Source organism: Enhydra lutris, unplaced genomic scaffold (assembly GCF_002288905.1).
Source record: "Enhydra lutris kenyoni isolate GAN:26980312 unplaced genomic scaffold, ASM228890v2 scaffoldscaffold8, whole genome shotgun sequence".
Taxonomy (NCBI): Eukaryota; Metazoa; Chordata; class Mammalia; order Carnivora; family Mustelidae; genus Enhydra; species Enhydra lutris.
This window is the reverse complement of record NW_019154092.1, coordinates 5,758,206-5,785,856: the sequence shown is the minus strand read 5'-3', so window position 1 is coordinate 5,785,856 and position 27,651 is coordinate 5,758,206. Positions and strand designations below refer to the sequence as shown.

The window sequence follows — 27,651 nt, the reverse complement described above, 5'->3', positions numbered from 1 at the left end:
GGAGGGAAACAAGCTTCTCTTAAAAAGAAGAAAAAAGTAGCATAATAAAGATTTCTGGTGAAAAATGGGAACAGTGATTAGAAAGAGGAACACACTCATCTCACAGACAAAAAATATTTCAGGTTTCTGTTTTCCTTCTGTAATTTAGTTTTTACTCAAATTTTTCTCTCCCTCTGAGGCAGGAACCCCATCAAAGAAGTAGATTTTCTTTCTACAGAATGTTCTGTAAATGGAGTATTCACATAGAAATAGACACAGTCTGCCTTCTCTTTTTTTGCTTAATCTACTCCACATGTTCCTGTGAGATCTGCAAACATCCATCACCAGTTGCTGGCAAAAGGACAATTTAGATAATACACATTTTTTCTTAGTAAATTTTACAGTAAATCTATACAGATTGTTTCAGAAATTTTTTTAAAATGAGATTTTGCAGTGTATACCATTTTGGTCTGGGGGTTTTTTGCTCAAATTAAGTTTCTAAGATTTATTCATGTGTTGAGTATGGTTATAGCCATTTACTTTCATTACTACATAATATTCAATTATGAAACTCTACAATTTATTTTTCTTTTCTGTTCATGGACAGTTGGGTTGTTTCCAGGTTTGGGCTATAACAAATAATGATGTCCTGAACATTTTGTTTCGTAACCCGGTATACATGTGTGAAATTGTTTCTAGGACAGATAATAAGACATGGAATTGGTGCTCATAGGAGATTGATAGTTTAACTTCATTAGAGAATGCTAATTTTTTCCCAATGATTGTATCTACTGACACCCTCACTAGTAGTGTATGAAAGTCTTCGTTGCTTCACACCTTTGTCAAAACACATTATGTCTGAATTATTCTGAGGGTTTTTTTTTTAAACTTAGTAGTTTTGAACAGTCCTTCCTGAAGGTGCCAAGGCCTGATGTAGGCATTATTGCTCACTGTTAGATCATGGTTTTATATGTGCCTTTCCAGCTTTATAAATGATGAAATGATGCCCAGTGAGGTCTGGGTCACACAAATGATCACACAGCTTTGCCCAGAACAGAAAAGAAGAGCCCGGTGCCCAATGCCCAGTCAGGACCACATTGCACACGGCTCCCACGGCTTTCCTGTTGCTTCTTTACTGGGGAAAGTCCAAAACCATCTTAAAGTAAGACTGAACTAAAGAGAGTCTAACAAAACCCAAGCAGGAAAAGTCATGTTTAGAGACTACTTAAAAAAAGAAAGAAAGAAAGAAAGAAAGAAAGAAAGAAAGAAAGAAAGAATGACTACAATTGATTTTTCCTAAATCCAGATCTTTCTTTGTTACAAGGAAAACTAGGAAGGCATATGGAGCACACACCCTTCCCCACCGTGTCTATGAACATCTAGAACAAGGTGACCATTGCTTTGCTCAGCATGGAAAGAAATCCTGGACTGTCCTCAAAGGGCCAGGAGTATCTAGATTTAATTTTCAGCCTGTCATCAAATTGGTAATTATTCAGTGTGGAGAAGGAACAGGAGAATCCCTGTGTTAGTATAGTGGTAGATGCCAAATGAGACCATCAGGACATAGGGAATTCGGATACTCCCAAGAGTGTTAACTTCCCACATCACCAGCCAGCATGCACAACAATGTGGAAGCCCACTCAAGTGCAACTTCTCTGTTTCCAATTCTTTCTTGGTCTCATCTTACAAACCTTGACATCATGTTAACATAATTGAGGTACAATGACTTTGCAGTTTCCCAAGGTTTGAGGACTCTTGAAGTTTTAAATTATAACTGTGTTCTGAAATAAAAAAGTGATAGATATAAATGTAATATATACAGTGATACCATAAGTATGTAATATAGTCCTTGAAATGGTCACCAAGTGGGTATATATCCAATGCTGTTTTCTTTGGATGCATTCATACATTCAGCAGAAATTTACGAAGCATCTGTGTGTCCCAGAGGTTGATCAGTATTAGGGGTGAAGTCTGACTTAAGAACCAAAAGTCACCATGGAACCATCTAAAGGGATAGACTGCTACTGAGCAAATCACAAATATATACATAGATACAAATTGTGGTGAGTGAGGAGGAGCTCTAAAAGAGAATTCAAGGCAAAACATTTCAAAACCATGGGAAGACTACCTGTGAGAAGCCAGCAATCATTTAACACACACAATATTTATTTCTCATGTATATTTAGTTCCTTCATTTATTTTGGAATGTCTTTAGATTTAACACGTGACTCTTTTCCAGTGAAACCAAGACATAGGTCCTGCTTAAATATCTCATGTATTAGTTCAAAGGAAGAAAATAGGCCATAGGAGCTAAATTGAAACATATTTTTCTTCCTTGTTTCATGATAAAAATAATTAACTGGTTTGACTCACAGCTTTCTGGAAATGTCTGTACTCTAATCAAAATTTTCTTACAGTCCCTAAGAAAGTTTCTACTTTGGCTGTGGGTGCTAGAAGGTGGTATTATTACTGGAAGTTCTGACTAGTCCCAGGATGGTAAACTGTATACAGAGGGTCCCAGACTTAACGATATTTCAACTACAACTTTTCAACTTTACAATGGTGTGGAACCAATACATATTCAGTAGAAACCATACTTGGAATTTGGAATTTGGATCTTATCCCAGGTTAGCGATGTGCAGTGAGCTCCTCTCCAGAAGGCCTGGGCAGCAGCAGTGACAAGCTCCCAGACAGCCACATGATCACAAGGATAGCACACTTATAACCATTCTGTACCCATACAGCCCTTGTGTTCGTTGCTTTCAGTACAGTGCTCAATCCCATAAGATAGTCAATGCTGGATCATAAAATGGTCTTTGTGTTAGAGGATTTGGCCCAACTGTAGACTAATGGGAGTGCTCTGAGCATGTTTAAGGTGGGCGAGGCTCAGCTATGATGTTCACTAGGTTAAGTGTATTAAATGCATTTTCAAATTATATTTTCAACGTACAGTGGGTTTATTGAGATGTAGCATACCGTAAATCAAGGAGGGTCTGTATTCTTTCTTTGCACCATGAAATGAGTCCAGAAGATTCTCACGTGCAGTCAGAATTGCCACAGGACCAAAGTTGCCTTTGAAAATCTCTCATAAACTCAAAATAATCTCCCCTTTGCTAGCTATGCAAGAAAGAAAGCATGCTAGTCAGAAACAGACCCTGAAGGTGTTCACCCTTGATGGGAAGTAAAGAATGAAGAACTTAGTGACAGAATGTAGGTATAGAGAAGGGAGTTGTCCAGGATTATTCCTAAGGATGTGGCTTGAACAACTGCAGGGACAGAAGTGCCATGTAAGCACCTCTGTTGGGGGTTAGGACTGAATTCAGTCCATTGAAGGAGTTGCCAAACAGTCTGGCTCCCAAAATTCTCCAGTGTCAGGAGACAGTTGGGGATACAGGAACACGGAAGGAAACTTCGCTCTAGAAGTGTAGAAGTGAGACTGTTAGCTATAGATCACACTGAACGCAATGGGGTTGGCTGAGAAGAGGGGAGAGAAGAGGACGGGGCCTGAGGACTGCTACTCCTGAGCTCAGGAAGAAAAAAAAAGGAGGAGGACTGGCCAAAGGCAAGTCTGGCCTCTTCTGTGTTCCTGGCTGTCCTGTATCTGAAAATACGGCTTCTGGAACTCCACCCCAGCCCAGAGAGGAGCTGGGCCATCTGTCGATGACTGTACCATCAGGGCTTGTCAGTTGCTTTTATCACCTGACTTAGGTCACGTGAACCTTGCAGTCAATGCAATTCCTCAGTCTTCTCAAAAGAACAGCTAGGTCACCAGCTTCTTTTAAGCCAAAGATGGTTAGTCTTTTATTTTTGTTAACCGATTGGACTCCGCCTTGTTTTATTACTGGTCTCGCTGTCTCCGCAGAATCTTATTTCTAACGCTTAGCAGGTGTGTGGTCTCAGGCCTGTTGCTTTGCTCTCTGTGCTGCAGTTTCCTGACCAGTAAATCTGCGGTGTTCGTAGCATCCAGCCCACTGGGTTTTCATAATACAGTAGGTGCCCTCAAACCCACAGGCCCTGAATCAGGAATTATGCCCTGTGTGCTAGGGCAGAGACACAGGGTACAGGGGCGGCCCAGAGGAGAGGGCTCCTGGGAGGCTTCGTGGAGAAGGTGGCTTTTGAGAAGGGGCAGGATCTCAATAGGCAGAGATGAATGCGGCGTAACGCCAGGCAGCAGGGACTAAGTATACACAGAGAGAGGAGCATCGAGTGTACCTCACTGTCCACACTGGTCAAATGACACAAATGATCCTAGACTTCCATGCTTCCGTCTGGTTTGACTGGCACATAGGGGAAGGAAAGGAAAGAAGGTGGGGGACCCAGTATGTCTCCTAGAGAAGTTCAGCGTTTATGCCCAGGTTTTGGAGCAAGTGAGCCATATAATCAGCACTGTGTTTTCAGAAGATACAAGGGGCACCAGCACTCCTTTACTCTGCGGTTCAAGACTGCTGGCAAGTTACTACAGGAAACTGAAACAGATGGTTGGTGAGACGCCGAATGAAAATTTTCTCTGAACAGAATTAGCTCTCAGTATTCATTTTCAGCCTGGCTCCTTAGGGCAGGTTGGGCCTTCTTGTATTTTGTTATTGTGTGCACCTGAAGAATCTTTCAGGAAAACAAAAAACTACAGCACACGCTGATGCCATTTGAAAGCCTGAGTTTTTAAAGTGACAGTTTGATGTATCCCAGTGGGGGTGGGTCCCAATACTTCATCGTTCTTTGCCTTCATGATTTAAAATGACAGTGTAGCCTGTCAAAGTTAACTGTAAGTGAAGTTCCTTGGATATTTATAAAACATCAAATAGATAGAATTGTGTCAGCAAAAGATGGCTCCTTTTATGACTAAACCACAGAAGGATTTTTGGATGATCGTTGCTGGCGACACATCTCTACGCTGAACTGAGAGCTGCGGGAAGGATATGGTGGTCCACGGTTGTGAAGGTATTTTCATCCCTTGCCGTAAAAAGAGTATCCGAATACTCCAAGCAAGTCAATGATGCAACTTCTGTTTTGTTTTGTCAGTGATTTATTGATCCACGGTTTCAGGGTCCCCTGAGAAAGTGGCAGTTACCCATGCAAATAAAGAAAGCATTAGTCTGCAAACCTAGTTGACGCTTTGCTGCTTTTCAGCCCTTTCACCAGATACCTTAAGGCCTGCCAGGCTGGAGTTCAGAGATTTTTTTACTCGTAGTTCTAGACACAGCCTGCCTGCTTCGATGGATATATTCCCAGGTGTGCGTGGACACTAGTTTTTGTGAATTTACTAATGCATAAATACTTTCAAAACTGGGCTTAGAGAGCGAGAGCCCTAACCGACAACCACAGCGTCCAGAGCGACCGGACCCGCGTCTGCGTCGTCCGGTCCGCGCCCCGCCTCCAGGGACGTGTCCTGGCTCTCTGGTCCCCTAGGCCCCGCCCATGGCCCCGCCCCACGTCCCGCAGGCCCCACCCCGGCGCCGGGTTGTAACGTCACCGTCTGCGCCGCGCGCGGCAGAAACAGGAAGTGGGACCAAAACAAAGGAGCGGCAGCCGGGACCGGATCTACCTTTTTCTCCCTCTTCCGAGCTCATTTTGGCCCTGGCCACCGACCCTAAGGAACCGTCCGACTATGTCCAACATGGAGAAACACCTGTTCAACCTAAAGTTCGCCGCCAAAGAACTCAGCAGGAGTGCCAAAAAATGCGACAAGGAGGAAAAGGCCGAAAAGGCCAAGATTAAAAAGGCCATTCAGAAGGGCAACATGGAAGTGGCGAGGATACACGCCGAAAATGCCATTCGCCAGAAGAACCAGGCGGTGAATTTCTTGAGAATGAGTGCGCGGGTCGATGCGGTGGCTGCCCGAGTCCAGACGGCGGTGACGATGGGCAAGGTGACCAAGTCGATGGCCGGTGTGGTTAAGTCGATGGATGCGACGTTGAAGACTATGAATCTGGAGAAGATCTCTGCTCTGATGGACAAATTCGAGCACCAGTTTGAGACGCTGGACGTCCAGACGCAGCAAATGGAAGACACGATGAGCAGCACGACTACGCTGACCACTCCCCAGAACCAAGTGGATATGCTGCTCCAGGAAATGGCAGACGAGGCTGGCCTAGACCTCAACATGGAGCTGCCGCAGGGGCAGACCGGCTCCGTAGGCACTAGCGTGGCTTCCGCCGAGCAGGATGAACTGTCCCAGAGACTGGCCCGCCTGCGGGATCAGGTGTGACGACAGAACCCATTCTGAGGTTTCCTGACCGTAGCCACCTTCTCATATGCTCTGTATATTAGTGAGATATTATACAGTAGAAACTGAACATGCAAGAATGCTGAAATGCTCTTAAGATGCTTCTACCTTTGGGTTTACAGTGCTCTCCAGATACACTAAGAAAATCCATCTTAACTGGATTTTAAAGTTCCGTATAGCTTGTGATGTGTATTTTTATAGCTGCCTCTTAACAGAACTAGTGAATTTGGTGTGTATGAATCTTTCTCAAAAATTTGGTCAAAACTATTGTTCCGTGTATTCCGTTTTCTGCCTGAATTTATCAAAGTGGAACTTTTTTTTTAATCTAGTGTAATTGGTAATATCTAGAATTGACAGGTGGTGCATAAAAATTACAGAGAGGAGAATGATTACTTAGATTGATTACAGGGCTATCAATACGTCATTCAACTTAACGGACACTTCTATTTCTGTATATATTTTCTTCTTTGCCATCACATCCAGACTACTGTTCTATTGATCTGTTCTGGTAACTTATACTAAAATTATGGTAGGGCATTCTGCGTAATACTTCTTGCTGTTTATGTTCCGCAGATTTTCTGTGTGGTAGTTCTCCTTTTATAACTGGAAAAAATGCCACATAATTTCATTTATTATGAGAAAAATCTGTTGGCTCATTTATATTTTCATTTACTAAAGAGTTTTTCCAAAAGACACAGTTGAACATGACAGTTTCAAATGAACATCTTGAACACATTTTTAGTTCTTTTTCTATTTCAACACTTTAATTAGACTTGTCATAAAGTATGTTAATTAGCATGGCAGTCATATGACTCTGACATTGCCAAAGAACTGTTGATTGGTTTGAGAAAACCCTGGGGTGGTGTGTTTGTAGGTTTTCTTTAATTATTAATAACCAAAAATAGATATAAAATTAGAACTGCATTTTAAGTTCTAATTATATTTGCATTTTTTATTTTCTTTTAAAGCAACAACTTGTTGAGAAAAACCTTAGAAATAGAAGTTGGATGTTTTATTTAGCCATGCAAATAACTTAAATATACGTGCAGCCAGCTGGAAGTCTGGGAAGAAGGCAATATGCAGAATGGGACACCAGGGTTGACCCTCCAAGCCTAGAGCCCATCTGTGCTGTCTTTCGTCTTTCTGGAACAGCAGTGTGTATTCTCTGGCTGCAAAGTAAAGCCCGTAGCCACCACTTTCTCATAGCCTCCAAACATGGAGGCTTTGCCTGGGCAAGTAGATTAATCCAAGTCAAATACTTCAGGATGTTTCAAATTCCCCTTTCCTTCACTGGTAGATTTCCCTGTACAAGAATTACAGTGTTTTGGAAGATAACTTAAAGGGACTCTTCCAAGGCCTTTGAAATATTCATGACCAAATTAGTCACCATTATGTTTTCCAGTATGAATGAGTGTGTTTAAAAAAAAAAAAAATGAACAGGTATATGCAGATGAGGGTGACCCTCATACTTAAGTGTCTTTATAACTGACTGGGTGTTGTTCCAAAGTTTTCCGTAAGGGACACCTGTCGATTGTCCTCCCTGTATCTTCTTTCTAGAACTCTCCCCTTTTGGTGTCTCTTGTCATCCACATGGTTGCACAGAAGCAGCTATGTCAGTATAGCATGAGTTGTAACCCCTCTTTAGACTGGAAAAAATAATTACAACTTAAGATATAGCTAGTATTCAAACCTTTGGTAAATTAAAGACCCTTTTATAGTACAAATATTCCCAACAAAATTAATATATTTTGTGAGATTAAACAATGCTTGTATATGCCTGAACTTTCTTAAAATATGTTCATTTCAAACTATATGAATGTACATTTTTATGAACCATAAATATTTTCAAAAACATACCAGGCCCATGAATTACTTCCTCACTTTTGCAGTTGATGAAATGCTGAAATGTAAGCCACAGAAGTTTGTCAAATAAATCATTTTAGATTGCATGTTATTGCATGAGTGTGCATCCTGTTTGAAAAACTATTTAAAAAAAAATTCAGAGGTAGATTTGGTTCAGAAAGTGTGGTATCTTTCCAAACTCCCCGTTACCACCTTAATTTCTGTTTTGTTAACATGGAATGTCCACGTATATTTCTAGAAACCCTAGCTATTAATTCTTTACCATAATAGTTTTGTCATGGCAACAAGATTCTTGCCCTCATCTTGAAACTAACCTGGGCTAAAAAAAAAAAAAAAGAAAGAAAGAAAAGAAACTAACCTGGACTGATGATAGATAAAATTTATAAAATGCTCAAATCAAACATACCGAGGATATAGTTAATGTTCCATACAGCCACTAGTACAATTTTTACTCTTATTTCTTTTTTATTTTCTGCTTTCACATGCACAGTTTTAACATGGATTTGGGATATAGTTTTATGAACTATTTATTTTAGTTCAGATGATACATGTGCCATTGGAAAAGTCTTAACTAAAGCTGTTTGTTCTGGAAGTGTTAATGCATATGTGTGCCCTTCAGATAGAGGTGTGCTATGAGTCTTGTACACTGCATTGCCTACCCTTTGTCCTTGATTTGGCAAAGAGCCACCTAAAATAAGCACCAGTCTGATAACCTGATAAGCTGAACATAGTCTCAAGTTAGCCAAACAAATCTCACATCATAAAGCAGATGCTTCCTCTGTAATATGCACACCATTCTCTAGGAGGCATTTCTATAGCCAAAATCCAAAGCTCAAGACCTTCAATACTATTGGCAAAAAGCTACAAGCCAGTGGACATTGAATAAACTGATGAATAACCACCTGTAATTTTTTTTTTTAATCAACTTGACACATTAGTAAAATACCCACCTCGTTTACCTAGGTTTGTTTTTCTACGACTAGATGGTAAAACGACGTCTGTCTTTGTCACAATTACTGGGCCTGGTGTGGTACCCAGCTCAGCTCGCTCCTGATCGTGTCCCTGGCGTGAATGCATAGCTCCCTTGGGGCTCTTACCACGGTGATGCCTAGAGTTCTCTAATGACAACGTACACAGTGGGTTAACGGGTGCAATGGGCACTCAGCCAGCGTGCTGTTGTGTCTCCTTGGAAGCACTGTGTCCTTTTTCATCAGAGCATTTCCCCAAATTGAAATGTTTACTCCTGGTCTTCCAGGTTTATACACCATCCCTCCCTCTTGAATAGTAGCAGAACAAACGATTCAGCAGTTTTTATTCAGAATGAACACAGTAAAAGATTTAAACTAAAGTATATCAGATGTTGGCTATCTGGGGCTTCTTTCTAGAGGGGGGAAAAAAAAGGCACACTTCTGCCTTAAACAGTCCTCAGGAGTTAGGCAGATAAACCATACACGTAACGAGAAAAATGGACATGAGCATATACAAATGTTACAAAGCCATCAAGATGAACGTTTAAGATTAGTGCACTTGACACCCATGCCATGTTTTATACCTTGACTTTGAAAAGGGAGTAAGTCACAGTATAAGGCAGGAGCCCACGCTAATCAAATCATGAACATGAACTACACAGAGAAGGGAATCGGTGTTGCTAGTGGTTAGAACTGGCTTCTTGCAGGAGGTAAGGTTGAATCTGGGGCTTCAGAGGAAAAGTAGGAATTACATGAAGATCGGAGAGGCCCAGAGCCATATGGGGATTTGAAAGGAGTGGAGGGTTTGTTCAATGTCAAGACATCAAAAAGAGCGAAGAGGTTGGCCAGTTGGGAAGGGCTTGGAGGCCAGGTTGAAAATAGGAACTTTACCCCAAGGGAAAGGAACAGAAGCTTGAGTCATCAAAAGCTGTATCGTCCAGGTGAAGCGAGGTAGAGCCTAGAGCAGGGTGGCAGGAAAAACAGAGGAAAGGTGTTCTGCAAACTTCAACATGCACAGGGTTCCCTGAGTCGCCAGGGAAACTGCAGCTCGGAACCACCTGGGGATATGGCTCAGCTGTAAATCCCCATCCCCAAGGTCTACAGGTGCTGATGCTGCTGGTCCTGGTCTGAGCACCTACCCCCTTCAAAGTAGCATGGATCTTAACCTGCCACAAACACAGCAGAATTGCTTGGTACTTCGTCACTGCAGGGATAATGTTTTTCTCCTCTATAGTAGTTTTATATCATGTGCATTAGCATTAGGAAGTAAATTTCAGCAACACACTGAGAGAAGTTTCTTATTAACCTTAGACAGAGTTCCAACTTGCTACATTGTCACAAACAAAATAATCGTGGATACTTTTTAATTACGTTTAGTTGGTGCTTTTTCTCAGATCTCATCGTTTAAAGGTATTTAACAGAATGGTTTTCATGTTTTCGTGATCCCTGGTCCCTCCTCATGATCAACTTCCTGGTTATAAGAAGTCTGTGACTTTTGAGTCATTTTAGTGGGGTAGCGGACGGCAGGTGAGAAATAAACAATAAATGCTGTTTTGTGCCAGTATCAAGCAGAGGGGGATCTAAAGGACAAGAATGAAAATGTTTCTACAAATATGACTATCCTCAGCTGTAGCAGGAAGTAATGGGGAAAAAATCAAAGTAAATTGCTTTTTAACTACTTTTTTATAGAGTCCATCTCACTATGGTGATTTTTTATAGTTAAAGCTTGGTATTATCTTACAAATCCATATCTAGTGTGAGTGAACCCTCTGGAAGTTTGATTCTTTAATCTGGTTAATTTTTCCACTAAAGAGGCAGTGGCATATTTAAGAAGATGATTTTACTAACCCTTTAAAATGTAGTCCTACAAAATTTAGAACTCATCTCTCTGTAGATACTATCTTAGGAGCTCCAATTTGAAGTACTTCTAAAACATGCTGGAAAATGCACCGAGTGAACCAACAGAGACTAAGGCAAAAAGCTGGTAGAAATCTACTACTATAGATTCTCTTTCATTCCTTTATGCCCTAGATGGTCTTTCAAAGAACTGGGGGACACATTCACATTCAGGGGGGAGTTTTCACATTTTATTCTCATTGTACAAATTTGAAATGCATGAACTCACAATACCATTCAGTATCAGTAACGATGCAGAAGGGACCCTTGGAAATGTTCATCGATGCCTCTTGGGTCTCGCTTAGATCATTAAGTATCAGAGCCGGAAGGAACTTTGAATATCCATCCTGGAGATTAGGGATGGGAACAAACTTGACATCTTTGCCTTTGTCATTGGCATCTCTGAGCCTCTTATTTTTAATAGTGTTCTGTGAGGTACTCCCACCGCTTCCTTTGGAAGGCAGTCTCTAATCACATCTATCAAGAACTTTTGATGTGTTTTTCTCACCACGTTTCACTGTTTCTACTTGTACTAGTTATTACCATCTGAATCAATTCACCCTCCTACCTCCACCCTGTTTGCATCCTGTTTGAAATTGGTTGCTTCCTAAACTCTAACTATAGCCGAGGGTTCCATATTTAGTTTAATTTTCTAGCCCAGTTATTCGGAGATGATCGGTTTCCGTATCGCATGTTCAGTATTATAGGTCTCCTGCCAAGAGGACAGACCATCTCTGAATCAAATTCGTGTAGCCCATGTCGTGTAAGGGAAGCAGCTCATCTCCCCACCGGACCCACCTGGTTGTCTGGGTTATAGACCAGAGCCCCTTTCCAGGAGCTGAAAACTCTCTCACTCCGTCACAAGGGTCTTTCTGCCCCTTTCCTGCTAGATGGTCAGGAACTCACTGTGTACTTCGGAGGTGCTCTCCACTCCGCCAAATTGAAGGCCAGCAACGACTGAGCCAAACTACACCATGGCTCTCAAACCAGGCCTCAAGCAAGCCGGACCCCCCCTGGGGCCTCTCGTGTTTCCCCCAGCTCCCAGGTTGTCTGCGCTCTGTCCAAACTCCTCCCCCTTGAGAACGAGCTTTGTCCCCAACCAGTTCACCGCCATTCTGGTAGGCACACAGCAGCACCTACCAGGGCTCACGGTAGCCACTCTGGAGAGGCCCAAGCAGATCACGGTCCCTTTGGCCTCTCTGCAGCCTTGCCACCCGGCCATCCTTCTGCAGTCCTTCTCCAGAAGATGACTCTCTGACAACGCCCATGGCGGGCGGTGCCATCACATACCCACCCCCCATCACCATAGCTGAAATGACCTCATTCCTGATGCTGTCCTCCTGCTGCTTCCTGTCTCTGACAGGAAATCCCTACCGTCGGCAGACCCCCTCTTGCTTCCTCCAACATTCTGCTTGTGGCTTACCTGCGCCAGGAGGCACCTCTATTGCAGCTCTAAGGGAGGCCTTGGCTGTGGAGCTGCTGGCCCTTGTGCACAAGGATGCATAGGTGAAATGTCACCGGTCAAAATGTCACCCCAGCACCAGGCCACCATCCTGGAACACTGGGGGCTCTCTCTAGCTCTCCAGGAGGAAGGAGATACAATGGCCAAGGGAATTAGGTGATCTTAATGTGTCTTTGGCCTCCCTCTTTCCCATACTGGAAGCATCTCATGGGCCTGCCATGCAGGCTGGTGGAGGGAGCATGTGGAGATGGGAAGGTGACACCTGTTCTACACTGTGCAAATGCCCACAAGCATTAGAGCATTAGAGGAAGGCCCATCAACACTTGACTTCAATAAAGGAACCCAAACCATGCTGAATTGGACAGGCAAGGAAGTCAGCCCTGTCCCTTTAGTCTGGGACACATTTACTCTCCCCAGGGCTGGAGCCTCACCCCCGATCAGGAGCCCCTCAAACACCTCCCTCCCCTATATGCTCTCCTTCCCTTTGAAGCCCCTGCTGCCCCCTCTGTCTCCAGAAGTAGTTCTTGCTCACCAGGTGACCAGTCCCCATGTCCACCTGTGTTTTGAAAATCTCCACAGTGTCCATTATGGGCTGGGCCTCTCAGCCACCTGCTGCAGGAGGACGAGGGGAGCAGACATTTATTCCACAAACAAAGATTCAGGGACCAGGCCTGTGCTAGGTGCTGGGGATACCCGGGCCAACAGGATGAAGACTTGTCCTGTGGTTCTTGCATTTTGGAGGAAGAAATAGATAATAAGCGTAAAACAAACACATGCGAATCTTGTCAGGCCACGGTAGGTGCCACGTCAAAAAATAAAGCAAGGTTGGGGTGGAGACAGACAAGGCGCCATTTTCGCTAAGATGGCCAGGGTGGCCTCTAGGTGAGGAGGGAGAGCACGAACCCATGGGGCCCCTTGCGTCCACATCTTCTTCCATGCACAGATATGACGTGATTTCCTTTCCCTTCACTCTCGTCTCCCTCCTTCCGTGTGTCCCTCCAGGTGCCCACACCAGATCAAGCCTGGTGATGGGTGCACACAGGCACATGACTCTGGGACTTTATTAGGAACTTGTTACGCTAAAAGAACGTCTCTGAGCTCCCGTGTTGTATTTGCACTGCAACATGGTCTTCTGCTACTAGCTTAGCCTCGAAAGAGGCCCCGTGCCCCTTCCCAATGTCTGAGTAGCCCCTCACCCCCAACTGTGGGTAAGAGGAAAGATGGAAAGCAGAGGTTAAAAAAAGAAAAATGAAGGAAGGGAGGGAGGGAGGGAGAGAGAGAGAGAGAGAGGAGGAAAGAAAGAAAGAAAAGGAGAGAGAGAGATAGGAAGGAAGGGAGGAAGGAAGGAAGGAAGGAAGAGAGAAAAAGGAAGGAAGGAAGAAGAAAGAAAGAGAAAAAGAAAGAAAGGAAGAGAAAGAGGAAGGAAGGAAAGAAAAGAAAAGAAAAAAAAGGAAAGAAAAGAAAAGCAGAACTTACCCCAGGTCCCCCACTGGCTCCTGCCCTCCTGTGCTGCTGTGACTATCCCACCCCCTTGGCACATTGTCCAGGAGAAAGCCCCCCAAGAACACTTCTGAGCATGTGTTGGCTTTCTTTTCAGCTTCCTGGAGAGAATCGACAGTGTCAGTTTGGTGGACTACACACCCACAGACCAGGTAGGTGAGCTAGAGCCCACAGCCACCTGCTTTAACTTGGTGAGATTCAGGGAACCCTCACTATTAGTCACTGATTATCTGTAAATGGCTTAAGGCATGAAATCCGTAAAGCAGCCACTTCCTGCAATTGTGTCCACTGTCCCCTGCACGTGCACAGGGTATAGTTACCATACCCTGTGATTCGGGCCCTGACTTAGCTCTCTAAAATTTACCAGATTTCTAAACTGCCAATATGGAAATAATCTTATTTGTGGAATAGGAACAAGCAGTTCCCAGTCCTCTTGGAGCTGTCCACAGAGAGCTCAACCTTTGCTTCTCGAACTTCGTCCCCTCTGCCCATTGTGCTTTGAGCCCTGGCCTGGCTCACATATACAGGTGTGACTCAGAGTTCGGTCTTTGGGCTGAGCTGGATTATAGCGCCCCGCAGCCCCTTTATAAGTAGCAGGAAGGAACTTTCTTTGCCCCCCCCCCCCCAACCCTTGACCATCAGGCATCTGCAGAGACTCAATCACCCTGAAGTGCTCAGCTTAGGAGCCCCGCCCCCAGGCTCCTCTAGAGCTACTGAACTCCAAAGAAGCTGGGTGCTCCCTTTAAACTGCTCCTCTGAGACTCCCCCAGGGTCTGTGTCCCCCTGAAGGGCCTTAGCTGGGGCCCCTCCTGGAGGCTCTCTCTTCTTAGGCCTGAGCTCCTGTCTCCCCTGAAATTGACGTCTCTGTGAGGCTGACCCCAGGGCTCAAAATTACCCCACAGAGCAATCAAGCCCTTGATTTCTCACCCAAGTGGAGGCAGGCACCAGGAGCAGGCGGCTCTCCGGGAAGGTGCGGCCACAGAGCCCCATCAGGGTCCCCATGTCAGCCGCACCTGTGACAGGACATCCTGGGACCCGGACAGAAGTCATTTTTTTTTTTTAATTCCCAAAGAAAATAAAAGTACAGCTTTTAAGACTCTAAGACCAAACCAGTACATTAATTGTGACTTTCTGCTTGAGGGGCAGCGGCGGGGTGGGGGCAGAACATTTATTTGACTTTTTAAGTATTATTGTCTCTCCCACATTTGGAAGAAATGGTTATTTGAAAAACTTGGGGAGTGCCTGGGTGGCTTAGTCTTTAAACGTCTGCATTGGGCTTAGGTCATGATCCCAAAGGTCCTGGGATCCAGCCCCTCATCGGGCTCCCTGCTCAGTGGAAAGCCTGCTTCTCCCTTTCCCACTCCCCTTGCCTCTGTTCCCTCTCTCGCTGTGTCTCTCTGTCAAATAAATAAGTCAAATCTTTAAAAAAAGAAAAAAAGGAAGGAAGAGAGAAAGAGAAAAGAAAAGGAAAAAACTTGGTTATTATGGTTGTGGTTGCATTCAGGGCTTTCCTTCCGAAGAACAGTGATGCCATCTGGTTTGTCTTCTTGTTCTCAGGACCTTCTCAGATGCAGAGTCCTGACATCAGGGATTTTCGAGACCCGATTCCAAGTGGACAAAGTAAACTTTCAGTAAGTCGTTGAGAGCAGGCCTCCCAGAGATGGGAGGCCAGACGTACCCCCTCCCCCCACCCCTGGCTGCCTGCTGGGGCCCTAACGGGGTCGGGAGTCCAGCCTTTCCCCCATGGGCCCTGGGGCTCCAGTCATCCCAGATGTGCCTCACTGCCCTTCTGGATACGTCCATACAGACTCCGTGGCCCTAAAGGGGAAGCAGTAAATTTAGGGCAGGGAGGAAGGTGGGAGCCACAGCCACCCGAGGTGAGGACACTCCAGCAGTGTTTGGGTCGGTCCACAGCAGCCGCTCAGGCAGGAGGGTGTCCTGTGTAGGCCGTCCTGAGAAAAGAGGCCCAGGCCGGCCGGGTGACTGCAGGGTGAGCACTGTACCCCCAGAAACAGCGGGGTGTGGACTCCCGGGCCCGGCAGGGATGCAGAACCTCAGAGCAGGCCGAGCGGTCTGCCATGGCCACACGGGGAGCAGGGCCATGGGCCGGGAGCCACGGCAGAGGAGAGGCACAGAGCAGGTCTCGCCTCACGGGATTGTGTCCTTGTGTTCCTCCACAGCATGTTCGACGTGGGTGGCCAGAGGGACGAGAGAAGAAAATGGATCCAGTGCTTTAATGGTGATTGCTCTGCTTTCTCAAGACTAGAGATGGAGTCCTACACTCATTCCCGCTGCTGCCCTTAAGTTGCTTTGAATTCGATCCATTACCTGCCTTAAATGTGAATCTAATCAAGAATCGAAGCATCCAAGGGCACCTGGGTGGCTCAGTTGTTAAGCATCTGCCTTCAGCTCGGGTCATGATTCCGGGGTCCTAGGATCGAGCCCCACATAGGGCTCCTTGCTGGGCGGGAAGCCTGCTTCTCCCTCTCCCACTGCCCCTGCTTCTGTTCCTTCTCTCACTGTGTCTCTCTCTGTCAAATAAATAAACAAAATATTTTAAAAATTAAAATTTAAAAAAAGGAATGGAAGCATCCCAGCTTCATATTTCGCACGAGCTCCTACAGGTGTGTCACGGAAACCACCAGTTGGACACACGGTGCTTCTTTAAGTCTTTCTCATAATCACGGGGTGAAAACGAGGAGCGGTTGGACTCGGGCTTTGTCATGACCACACAGTGGCTCTCTGTCTAACGGAGGCTCTTCCCTTTCTCTCTCTTCTCCCACGAAGACGTCACGGCTATCATTTACGTGGCGGCCTGCAGCAGCTACAACATGGTTATTCGGGAAGATAACAACACCAACAGGCTCCGAGAGTCCCTGGACCTCTTTGAAAGCATCTGGAACAACAGGTGATAAAAATCAGAAATTCAGTTGCGCCTCTGGAAATGGCAAATGTTCCTTTATGAAAAAGATGCCACTCAGCCCACTGTCATTCTTATAACCCAGATATATTCATTCTTTCCGTACTGATAAATCCAGAACTGTTAGCAGGACCTCTTTGTGTCCATCTCAGATATAGACACACTTAATAAGAGGAGTGTTCTTTGAGGACACTCCGATTTGTCAAGAAAATTTTAATATCTGCTTTGAAAGCTCAAGATCATATCTAGAGTTCAAAACTGGTTTTGTTTGGTTTTTGAAGTTTAGAAAGTACCACCCACACATCACTAGATCATCTCTAGAAGATCCCCTACAGTCAGAAGCACAGCATAATCATGTTTGAAACTGCTACTGTTGGAAAGGGTCATTATTTTAGAAGGGAATACCCACCAAATGCATACACACACACAATACACACAAAAATATTAAAAATCAAAGTATCAAAAAAATTTCAAAGTATCTTCTGAACTATTTAAGAAGAAATATCGCCAAGGACGACAGGAAACATTAAGCTGAACTTGCAAAACATTTGGTTTATCAGAGAAGTATTTCTATCAAAAGTGTTCAACAACTGTTCTCAGTGGTATAGTATTAAGACAATGAGAAAGAAAGTGTCAGGAAATACTGGGTATATGGAAGAATACTTTGGAGTCATTAAAAATTTATATATATATCAATATATATGTATATATATAATATATTATATTAATTAAATATATATTTATATATGTCACTTGCTGACATATATAATATATACATATATACATATATAATATATAAATATATAAGTATAATATGTGAATGTAATGTATATGTGAATATATTATATATATTTATATATACATAAATACACACATGAGAAAATGAGCACAATATTGTTAAGTGAAAAAGCAGGTTTTTAAAATACCATGATCTTTTTTTTTTGTTTTTTTGTTTTTTTATTTATTTGACAGACAGAGATGACAAGTAGGCAGAGAGGCAGGAAGAGGGGTGGGGAAGCAGGCTCCCTGCTGAGCAGAGAGCCCGATGTGGGGCTCGATCCCAGGACCCTGGGATCATGACCTGAGCCGAAGGCAGAGGCTTTAACCCACTGAGCCACCCAGGTGCCCCCATGATCTTGTTTTTATAAATATGTCTGAGGGTAGGAAAAAACCTGGAAGTAAAAACATAGCAGTTCTAATAGTTGCCTCTAATAATAATTATGTTTTATTTTTCCCTACATATTAATTTTTCTATAACTAAAAATTCATTTTTACCTGGATTCTTTATAACAAGGAACAGTAAAGCTATTTCCATTTGGAGGAAAAATGGGTTGTGTTTCTACTTCATAATAAGATTCCTGTGCACAAGGAATCAGCTTGATTCCTTGGAAATAATAGAATTTACAAAGGCTTTGCTGATGCACGTACTGAGTTCATCTTGAGCCTGTTCTGTCTGTTTAATAAAAGAGAACCTTCCCATCCTTCACTGTCCCTGTACCTGAGACCCTCCTCCCCTTAGCTCGTCCACTGCCGAGGTCTTGACTGAAGTCTAACGTCCTGCTCCACCTTTGGAGAACCTCAGCCTGCTCAGACTCAGCACAGGAAGAACTGAGCCAGCTACAAATTACATTCTGTGTGATTAGCTAATGACTCATGTATTTCCTTGTTGTTAGTAATGCTCCAACGGCTCATTTTCCCACCCTTTATTAGTAAACTGCACTCTAAAATCGAGGTGTATTTATTCCATAAATAAATCTTAGCTTTGGTAACAGTAAATTTACATTCCCAGTAAAGATGAATTCAAAAATACTGAACTATGGGGCACCTGGGTGGCTCAGTGGATTAAAGCTTCTGCCTTCAGGTCATGGTCTCAGGGTCCTGGGATGGACCCTGCTTCGGGCTCCCTGCTCAGCAGGGAGCCTGCTTCCCCCCACCCCCCCCCGCCTGCCTCTCTGCCTACTTGCAATCTCTCTCTCTCTCTGTCAAATAAATAAATAAAATCTTTAAAAAAAAAAAAGAAAGAAAGTACTGAACTACTACATCAACTATCAGTATTTATTTATAATAAGGTTTACTTATTATAAGAATGTGTTGCTTGCAGCTGGAGTGGGGGTCCATGAGGTTGGTATATCAATTCTAATTCCTATACATATCAGGAAGATGACAATGTGGTTCTTTTCAGCAAGTGACCCCTGTGTTACAGGTACTTTCACATACTAGCGGATGTGGACTTTGTATGTTTATTTCTCTCTTCAGGTGGTTACGGACCATTTCTATCATCTTGTTCTTGAACAAACAGGATATGCTGGCAGAAAAAGTCTTGGCAGGGAAATCAAAAATTGAAGATTATTTCCCAGAGTATGCAAATTATACTGTTCCTGAAGATGGTAAGATTTCAAAACTAGTTTTCCTAAGGAAAAGGATTGATTGATCAGTTGTTGTTGTGTTTTTTTTAATACCCCTATTACTATAGTTCAAACAGTTTCAATGATTTTAGGGAATTTCAGTTAATTTGAATCAATCCTCTGGACTACTGCCTTACCTTAAAGTACTAGTATATTAAAATGTCCCATTTAGGATTCCATGTGTAAAAATGTCAAGGTTTGACTTTCCATTCAAACTGTGCAGTAGGGGGCGCCTGGGTGGCTCAGTGGGTTAAGCCGCTGCCTTCGGCTCAGGTCATGATCTCAGGGTCCTGGGATCGAGTCCCGCATCGGGCTCTCTGCTCAGCGGGGAGCCTGCTTCCCTCTCTCTCTCTCTCTCTCTCTCTCTCTCTCTCTCTCTCTGCCTGCCTCTCTACTTGTGATCTCTCTGTGTTAAATGAAAAAAAAAAAAATCTTAAAAAAAAAAAAAAAACAACTGTGCAGTAGGAAACAGGACGCTTTGGAACGTCTGTCATAGGCTGAATTAAGTTCTGTCTCCTGGTGTTTTGGTTGGGTCTGTCGTGAATTGGGCAGTGTGTCAGCCCTTTACATCGACCTTGACCCTCACTGTAACCCTAGAATAACCCTTTCTGTTATTGGCATGCTTTCCTGTGGAAGTGAGCTAAGAGAGGGTGTCACTTGTTCAAGGTCAGTCAGGTAGAGCCTGCCAGGACAGGCAGCCTCTGAACCTTCATGTCCAAGACCACGCTTTCAGCCACCATGTCTAACTCTCTTGTCCCCAGAGATGACTTTGGCCACCACCACCAGGGCGGTCAACCACCCGCCGCGTTCAGGGACTGGGTGGGAGCCTATCAGTGCTAAATCCCACAAGGCCCTGAACCGGGCAGACCCCTTTCCCACTGCTGCTCCTCAGTTCATTTTGCTGCAAATAAATCCCTCTGGGCCACCTTGTAGGAGGGATTTATTTGTGGCAAAATGATACCACTTCTTAAAAATTTGAAACCCCAACTAGATAAAGCAGAACGAAAGGGACTGTCCTAGAAACTCAGGGAAACTCAGGTAAGATGTGAAGAAGATCCATGGTGATCCTTGCGCTAACCTCGGCCAGCGGGGGGGCCAGTCCCCTAAGAGAAGTCAGCAGAGCTGGGTGGACGTTGCCCTCTCAACCTTGGACTATGGCCTCCAGTGAGCCGGGCCTTCTTTCTTCTCCAGGTAGTGAGGCCCCCATGCCCCACACCCTGGACAGTCAACACTCAGGCATCCACTGTGATGTGTTCTTCCTTCTTTCCCTCCTCTCCATCTTGGTCCTGGCCCTCGTTCGCCTCTTCCCAGCTCTGGATCTGGTCAAGACAATGTCCTGCCTAGGCTCCCTTACACTGCTCACTCAACTTGCCAGAACATTCTCTGAATTTCTGCCAAAATATTTCTGAAACACAACCACAGCCCTACTTCTGATCCCTACCAACATGGATTTAATCTCACCACAAGCTGAGGCCAAACCTGGCCTGGCCAGGAAATATTACAAGCTGGGTTCCCCACCACAACCCTCCATGGCTCCTGTGCTCCTCTCCCTGCCCGCTCCCTCCCCTCAGGGGGGCCCAAGCCCTGACCCAAGGCACCTGCCTGGGCCAAGCATGGCAGGTCTGCAGGTCAAGCCTGATTCCACACCTGTAGCCCTCCCCATCACCTGCTCATGTGAGTAATGATATAATCACAGTAGTTGCAACAGAGAAGAGAGTAATGCAAACATGCAGTGAAGCCTAGATTCTAAGGAAAGTAGATTTCAGGGGTCACAGCAAATATCGAATGATCCCATGAGTTCCAAATCTGCATGGGCGAATCAGGTCACTACAGCTGATTTCGTAGAAGGTAGGAACAGCGAATGGGAGGTCTTCCCTAAAACAAGGCTAAAGAAACAGAATGCAGACCAGATGAGCACAACCACTGCTAAAACCACAGGCTCTGGAACCTTCTTTCTCACCAGAGCTCTGAAGGGAATGACAGCTGTGGCATTGGTCAGTGCCCAGTGGCGTGCTTTCATTTTACTTGAGTGGGAGTCCTCCCCTACCACCAAAAACAAAACTTTTGTCAGAGCTAAAGGAGAGGAATAAAGTTACATTTTAGCTTTTTGCCTTCCTGCAGGCGCCTTTTAGTGCTATGAGTCTGCTGCAGCCCAACTTTGTGGTTCCTCCTCTATTTTCCCTAGAGTTGGATCTTTGTTTCATGCTATTTAAACTGAATTCCACTTGTCATTTTCACAGCAACACCAGATGCAGGAGAAGATCCCAAGGTGACCCGGGCTAAGTTCTTTATCCGAGACCTGTTTTTGGTAAGCTCTTTCGTTCTTTGTCTTCCTACCACCTTATTTATAGTGTTCTTTGCAATTTACATATTACCTACCCTTTCATGATCTCACTTAATCTCCCCCCCAAATTATGAGAGATGAGGGGAGGTGTTGCTTCCTCTCACCACTGAGCATACCGAGGTTCAGAGAGTTTGGACTTCTCACCTCGGGTCACACAGCTTCCAAGCAACAACAGGGAGCACTTCTCCCACTGTGCCCAAGGTCCCAGAGAATGACACGGAGACGAGCCATACTGTGTTCCTTTGCATTTTCTAAAATGAAAGAGACCTTTGACAGACCTCTCCCTTCATTCACCACTAGGAGGCTAATTCAGACATGCAGACAAATTCCAGTATCTCTCTCTTTTTTCAAACTTTTTATTTTGAGATGATTTCAAACTAACCTAAAAGACTTCCCACAGTGGTACCCCGAAACAAACAATACATTATATGTTAATAAAATTAAAAAAAAAAAAAGAAGTAAAAGACTTATACAATTAACCTCTGGATACTCTTCACCCAAAGTGACCAATTGGTAAAATTTTGCTGCATTTGCTTTATTCATCTATCCATCCATCCATCCATCCATCCGTCCATCCATCCACAGTCTCTTGAATAACGTGCAGCATGTAACTGCTGGGAGTTTTTACTAGACTGAAAGTAGTAGATGCCACAACACCAAGGACATTTTCCCAGCAGTGCCCGACAGTACTGGACACAGGGACTACGTGCTTCCAGAGAGGCGGAAGTCCTCCCAGTCTGCAGGGGGTGGGGGTGGGGTGCTCCACATCGGGCCCCGCCTGACCCAGGGGAACCTCTTTCTCTATCCTCTTCCCACCACGGCCCCTTTGGGTGGCCTCCTGCCTCACATACTGAGTGTGAAAGTAAAAAGGAGAAGGAAATCCAGGCCCCAAAGTGAGTTCTGACGCACAGTGTTTCCCCCGGAGGTTAACAGGTAACACCGGGAAGGGTCCTGCGGTGAGGGAGTCGGGGAGATGCCGTGTAAATCAAGTGAGACCGGTCTCTCCATTGTCAGAGCCTTTGCTGTGCCCGTGTGCATGGCGAATCTCTTCAAGAAGGTGAATTTGTTTGTAGGGTATCACAGACTCCCTTTTTGAGGAACATCTTGCAAGACCATAGAATAGAAAAGCACATACAGAGTGTCCCATAAAATGCTGTTCTGATGAGAACTGGAAGGTAACCAAGTGTGCACAATAGCCATGTAAAGATTAGAAACAGGGGTCCCCCCTCCCAAAATGAATGGCCGTGCCACTACCATGGGGAGGTCGCGAAGAAATCTTTTCTTCTCTAACGATGGACGTAGTCTGGCTCGTGTACAGTTTGCAAGCCAGGGAAATAAAAGCCTAGGGGGTTAATGACTTTTTTTTTTTTTTTTTAATGGTGGAATTTGCCTGGGTCAGTGAGTCATCTGAAGAGTTTTGAGTTGGGAGCCCTGACCCCAGACTTTGAAGGAAGCAGGGTGGGCTGCAGACACGGTTGTTGATCTGTATTGAATCTGGACAGAGCAGGTGTAGGCAAAACAGTAACTTTGGCCATAAAACGCCCTGAGATGGGATGGGGAATAAGGGCTGTACATGGAGAGGGAGAGGTAGATGGGGGGACCTGGCCTTGAGGAGGGAAAGGTGGGCTTGGGCAGAGAGGGGAAGGCATGATGAGAAGAGCCCCTCGGTGAGACAGGGCCACACGCTGTCTGAGCAGCCTCCTTACATGTCCTCCCGTGAGTAAGGCGCTGGCCACCAGGAGGCTTGTCCCAGTCAGGGTCACTTCCTCCCACAACGGAAAGGCCCAAATCATCTCCCCGTGGGAGGAACTCAGAATGGAGAGAGCCAGGAGCCAGGAGGGAGGGAGGACTGGGTGGTCAGTCCCCAGTGTTCCCCTTATCATCTTCAGGTGGTCCTGTCCCTCAGACTGGAAACCACCCACAAGCCCACCATGCCCAGACTTGGGCCGGAGGGGCCCTCAGGGCAGGCAGCACCAAACCTTTTAGAGCAGAAGGTTTCAAAGGTAGAGCATGAGGTTGGTATCCTGTACCCTGTGTCTTGATGTTCTGGCATCTGGTAGAAGCCTGTGTGTTTTAACTGGGCTTCTCATCCTGGTATTTTATGAGCTCCCCTCCGTTTTACCTTGAACATCATCTCCCGCCAGTCAGGCAGAGTCTGTAATGGCCCAGCTTTCCTTGACAAGCTCATTTCTGTCATTTAAAATGAAAAAGTTTAGAAATGCTAGGAAACAGTTAGAGATAAGCCGACTGCAGCACGCTCTGGAGTGGCTCTGGCTTACGTTCTGTTGCCCAAGGCAGGGACAAGCCATCCCATTAGTACAGAAGGAAGCCTGTTTCTTACCCACTGCGTGCTTCCTCCCCAGGTGCCCGTCCCTCCCCGAGAGCTGCAGGGCTCCCTCTACCTAACCCACACATTTCAGGGTCCATCGGTCTTGTAAAAGTTGTAATTGCTCAAGAGAAGCCTGACTATTGCTAAAAATAAGTCCTCCCAGAAGGACTTTCATAACCTGAGGAACATCGTTAGACAGCCCAGCTGGGGGTCTCAGCATCTCTCCAACAGCTGATTCCCAAGATGCTTTGCAGGAAGAGGGGTTGGGTTGGTGGGGAGGGACAAGGAGGATGTGCAGGGATCCCTGTGGGCACCTATGAAGAGAGCTCCACATGACCTCTGCGTTCCCCAGATGGGGCGGCCATAACAAAGCACCACAGACTGGGGGCTTACCCAACATTTATTTTCTGACACTTCTGGAGGTTAGAAGTCGAGATCAGAGGGTCAACAGGATTGGTTTCTCCTGAGGCCTCGCTCCTTGGCTTGTAGATGTTCACCTTCTCGTTGTATCTTCACCTGGCGTCTCCACATGGCCTTTCCTCGTGTGTGAGTGTCCCAATCTCCTCTCTTCCTATGAGGATACCCGTTTTATGGGATTAGGGCCCACCCACATGACCACTGTTTAACTTAAATTACTTCTTTAAAAAGAGATCCTGTCTCCAAATAGTCACACTCAGAGGTGCTGGGGGTTAGGATGTCAGCATATGAATTGGTGTGGGGAGGACACAGTTCAGCCCATGACAGGCTCTCTCCACATGTGCCCACTTAGTTTCTCAGTGCACTGGGCATGTCACCCCACGATGTCCTTGTGAATCATGACCAGCCATGCTTTTTCTCCTCTGGGAGAAAAGCCATGAACCTCCCACAGAACCTCCCACTGCTCACTAGGGGACACCGCCAGGAAACACTCAAGTTCTAGGTGAAGGAGGAGGCAGCGTGACCAATGTGCAATCCGCCTGGAACCACTAGTCATATGTGGATATTTAAACTTAATCAAATTTAATGAAAAAATCCATCTCTGTTGCATCAGCTAGTAATAGTGGCTCCCGTACTGACAAGGCGAATAGAGAATATTTCCATTATGCACAAAGTTCTGTTTGATAGCGCTAGTTTAGGACTGACCTTCATTTCTGGAAAATTCTACCCTGATTTCTCTCAGTGGCCATCTTTTGAAGGTGTCTCCTATCCCAACTGAACCCTAAGTTTCTGTAGGCAGAGGTAAGTGTGAGTTTCTTTGAGTTTCCAGCAGTGCCTACAGCTAAATGTTCCTGTGTCAAACACACCACAACCCCAGATCCTCTTAACTTTGGTCAAAGAGTTGCCTAAATCCTTCTCCAAGAACTAATGGGGTGGTGGTGCCAGTGTTCCCACGTACTCCATGGGTGTGGTAGCCAGGGCCCCACCGCACAGACAGCTTTTCTTTCTTTTTTTGCAGAGGATCAGCACAGCCACAGGGGATGGCAAACATTACTGCTACCCACACTTCACCTGCGCCGTGGACACCGAGAACATTCGCAGGGTGTTCAACGACTGCCGTGACATTATCCAGAGAATGCACCTCAAACAGTACGAACTCTTGTGAGGCAGCCCTGGCGGGGAGGAGGGAGGGGGCGCGTCTTCTCGCACCTTCTCTCTGCCCTCCCCGCCTCCCCTGGCCACCCTGCCAGGTGGAGCATTTACTCCAGCACTGTCACCCCCAAGCCGTGGTCAAAAGTAGGCAGTTCCCAGTCTCATCCAGCTGCCGCCTGTCCTGTTCTGTGTTCGCTCCTGTGTGACCACCAAGCCTCTGGCTACCTCTGTTCCCCTCGGGTTTGGTTTGTAGCTTTCCTCTTCACTGAGCACAACCTTCCCCAGCGTCCCCACTTGTACCCATCTGTGTCACTGCAGACCACCGCTGTCACGCAGTGGGGTGCTGCAGTGAAGTCTGTCCGGGCGAGGGCCCCTCTTATTCATCCACTCAGTGCTTTATTGATTCAGTGGGAGCTTTATAAATGGGGGAGCAATGGCCATTTTTCCGAATTATCAAGCAAGGTTTGTAGAAGCAGGGGAACGATGCGGTCAGGTGGATAAGTGGCCTCCCTTTCGGAGCTGAGTCGGCCCAAGAGCGAGGCCAGACCTCAAGTCACAGAGTGGAGGGAAACCCTCTTTTCAGTCCTCTTTGAGTCGCTGCCGACCTCAGGCATTACATTGGACCTACTTGGAGCCTTTTACATTTAGGCAGAAAACCTACCACATCCACCGCTGTCCTGTCTCCAAATGATTCTCTAGACTTTGATTATGCTTGGACAAGAGTCTCCTTCCATACCTTGTTGTTGTTGTTTTATGGCTGGTTTATTATAACTGTACAGACCACCAAATGTAATATTATTTTATATAACTCCTTCAAAAGTCCTTGTAGGTCCTTGTGCCTTGATTACGGCTCTATCTGTAAAGAAACCGTGTTTTTATCGTGAAGAGCTAAATGTCAGCATTACCTGCTGCTTGCTCTAAAAAAGAGAATGGTATCTGTAGGATTTAGACTATTTTATCAGGTTAGTACTTTTAAAAATATCCTTGATTAAATATATACACACACACACACATATAAATTATACACATGAATTAGTCACATCTTACCATTTTGTACCCACATCACAAGCTTCTTACAGAAACCAAGGATTTTTTTTTCCTCCAAACAATGCCTTTTGAATTTTTGCAATTTAAAGACTTTTACAAGCCCTCTGAGTAGAAATAGGCCAAGCATTCCCTTAGTCGAAGCTTTTGAACCACCCACTTGACCACAGTTTCTATTGTAAGCAAATAGCAAGAAGGAAACAGAGGGCGTCAGTGTCTGTGTCCAGTCTGAGAGTCAAAGGATGGCATCTCCATTTGCCCCTTGAAGAAGAAAGATTACGAAACCTTTATTTGAAATGCAGAATCAAAAACCTATGGCTGTTTCTCACACAGGCAAGATTTGCAAATGCAGCCTTATAAGTTATAGTATGGTACAAGATCTAGAAAGCAAGAATTACTAGAGCAGTGATGCTTTACATGTTCTGTCCACAGCCACGCTTGGAGGGCAGTTTTCTTGGGTCCAATATAACCTGCAGAGATGTCCAAAGTTATATTTCAACAATACAGCCTCACTGACGTCACTTCATTTCCTTTTAGTCTTTAATATCTTAAAGTTTACTCTGGAAGGCAGCATTTTATAATCCTTTATAAATGCATCCAGATTTAAATTCGACTTTTCCAAGAAAGAGAGGATGACAACTTTCCAGATGATCGATCAGGGTAATAAACACATAATTTACGTCAGCGTCACTCAATTCTGCACCTCTCATCCTTGTTGCGTAAAACCCTGATCTGAAATGAGACACATAAAGTGGCAATTATTTTCTTTCCATTGCACTTTCAACGTAGAACATGGAAGAACGCCAGAGCCACGCACCCCCCACGTGTGCCCAAAAAGCAAAGTTGTGTGCTCTTACGTACATTATCCCTCAGCAGTACCCCTGGGACTAAGCTTCCTATTCAGAGACAGAGCCAGGCTCACAGAAGACACACAGAAAGAACACATTTTATCTGGTGGAAAATTATCAAAACATATTTATTTTTAAATACCAAAAGCCACTTCCCAGTCCTTTTTTTCAAGTCCCTTTGGATCATGGACGGGCATTACATTCAGATTTTAACAGCCTGGTCTGCTGGAGAGAAAATTAACGTTCTCTAAAAATCCAATTCCATGATTAGCACAGAAGTACAAAAGTCTACAAAAACATA

The 27,651-nt window shown here is 45.0% G+C and overlaps 2 protein-coding genes across 3 annotated transcripts in view; both read left to right on the top strand.

The window, feature by feature from the left end:
• Positions 1-26,281, top strand: part of LOC111142441 (G protein subunit alpha L) — a 136,716-nt gene extending 110,435 nt beyond the window's left edge. For both annotated transcript variants that reach the window (XM_022495576.1, XM_022495577.1), the window contains exons 6-12: positions 13,989-14,043; positions 15,449-15,522; positions 16,072-16,130; positions 16,679-16,799; positions 19,068-19,198; positions 21,457-21,524; positions 25,325-26,281. In XM_022495576.1, the coding sequence (XP_022351284.1) occupies positions 13,989-14,043; positions 15,449-15,522; positions 16,072-16,130; positions 16,679-16,799; positions 19,068-19,198; positions 21,457-21,524; positions 25,325-25,471 (655 nt within the window). In that variant the 3' untranslated portion in view covers positions 25,472-26,281. The remainder of the gene's footprint in view (positions 1-13,988; positions 14,044-15,448; positions 15,523-16,071; positions 16,131-16,678; positions 16,800-19,067; positions 19,199-21,456; positions 21,525-25,324) is intronic.
• Positions 5,476-8,151, top strand: LOC111142443 (charged multivesicular body protein 1B). The gene has a single exon (XM_022495582.1). The coding sequence runs from the start codon at positions 5,585-5,587 to the stop codon at positions 6,182-6,184; it is 600 nt and encodes a 199-aa protein (XP_022351290.1). The 5' UTR covers positions 5,476-5,584; the 3' UTR covers positions 6,185-8,151.
• Positions 26,282-27,651: the final 1,370 nt, after the last annotated feature.

Bases quoted from the DNA above. Each gene is read 5' to 3' on its own strand.
- LOC111142443 (XM_022495582.1), top strand. From the start codon at position 5,585: ATGTCCAACATGGAGAAACACCTGTTCAACCTAAAGTTCGCCGCCAAA.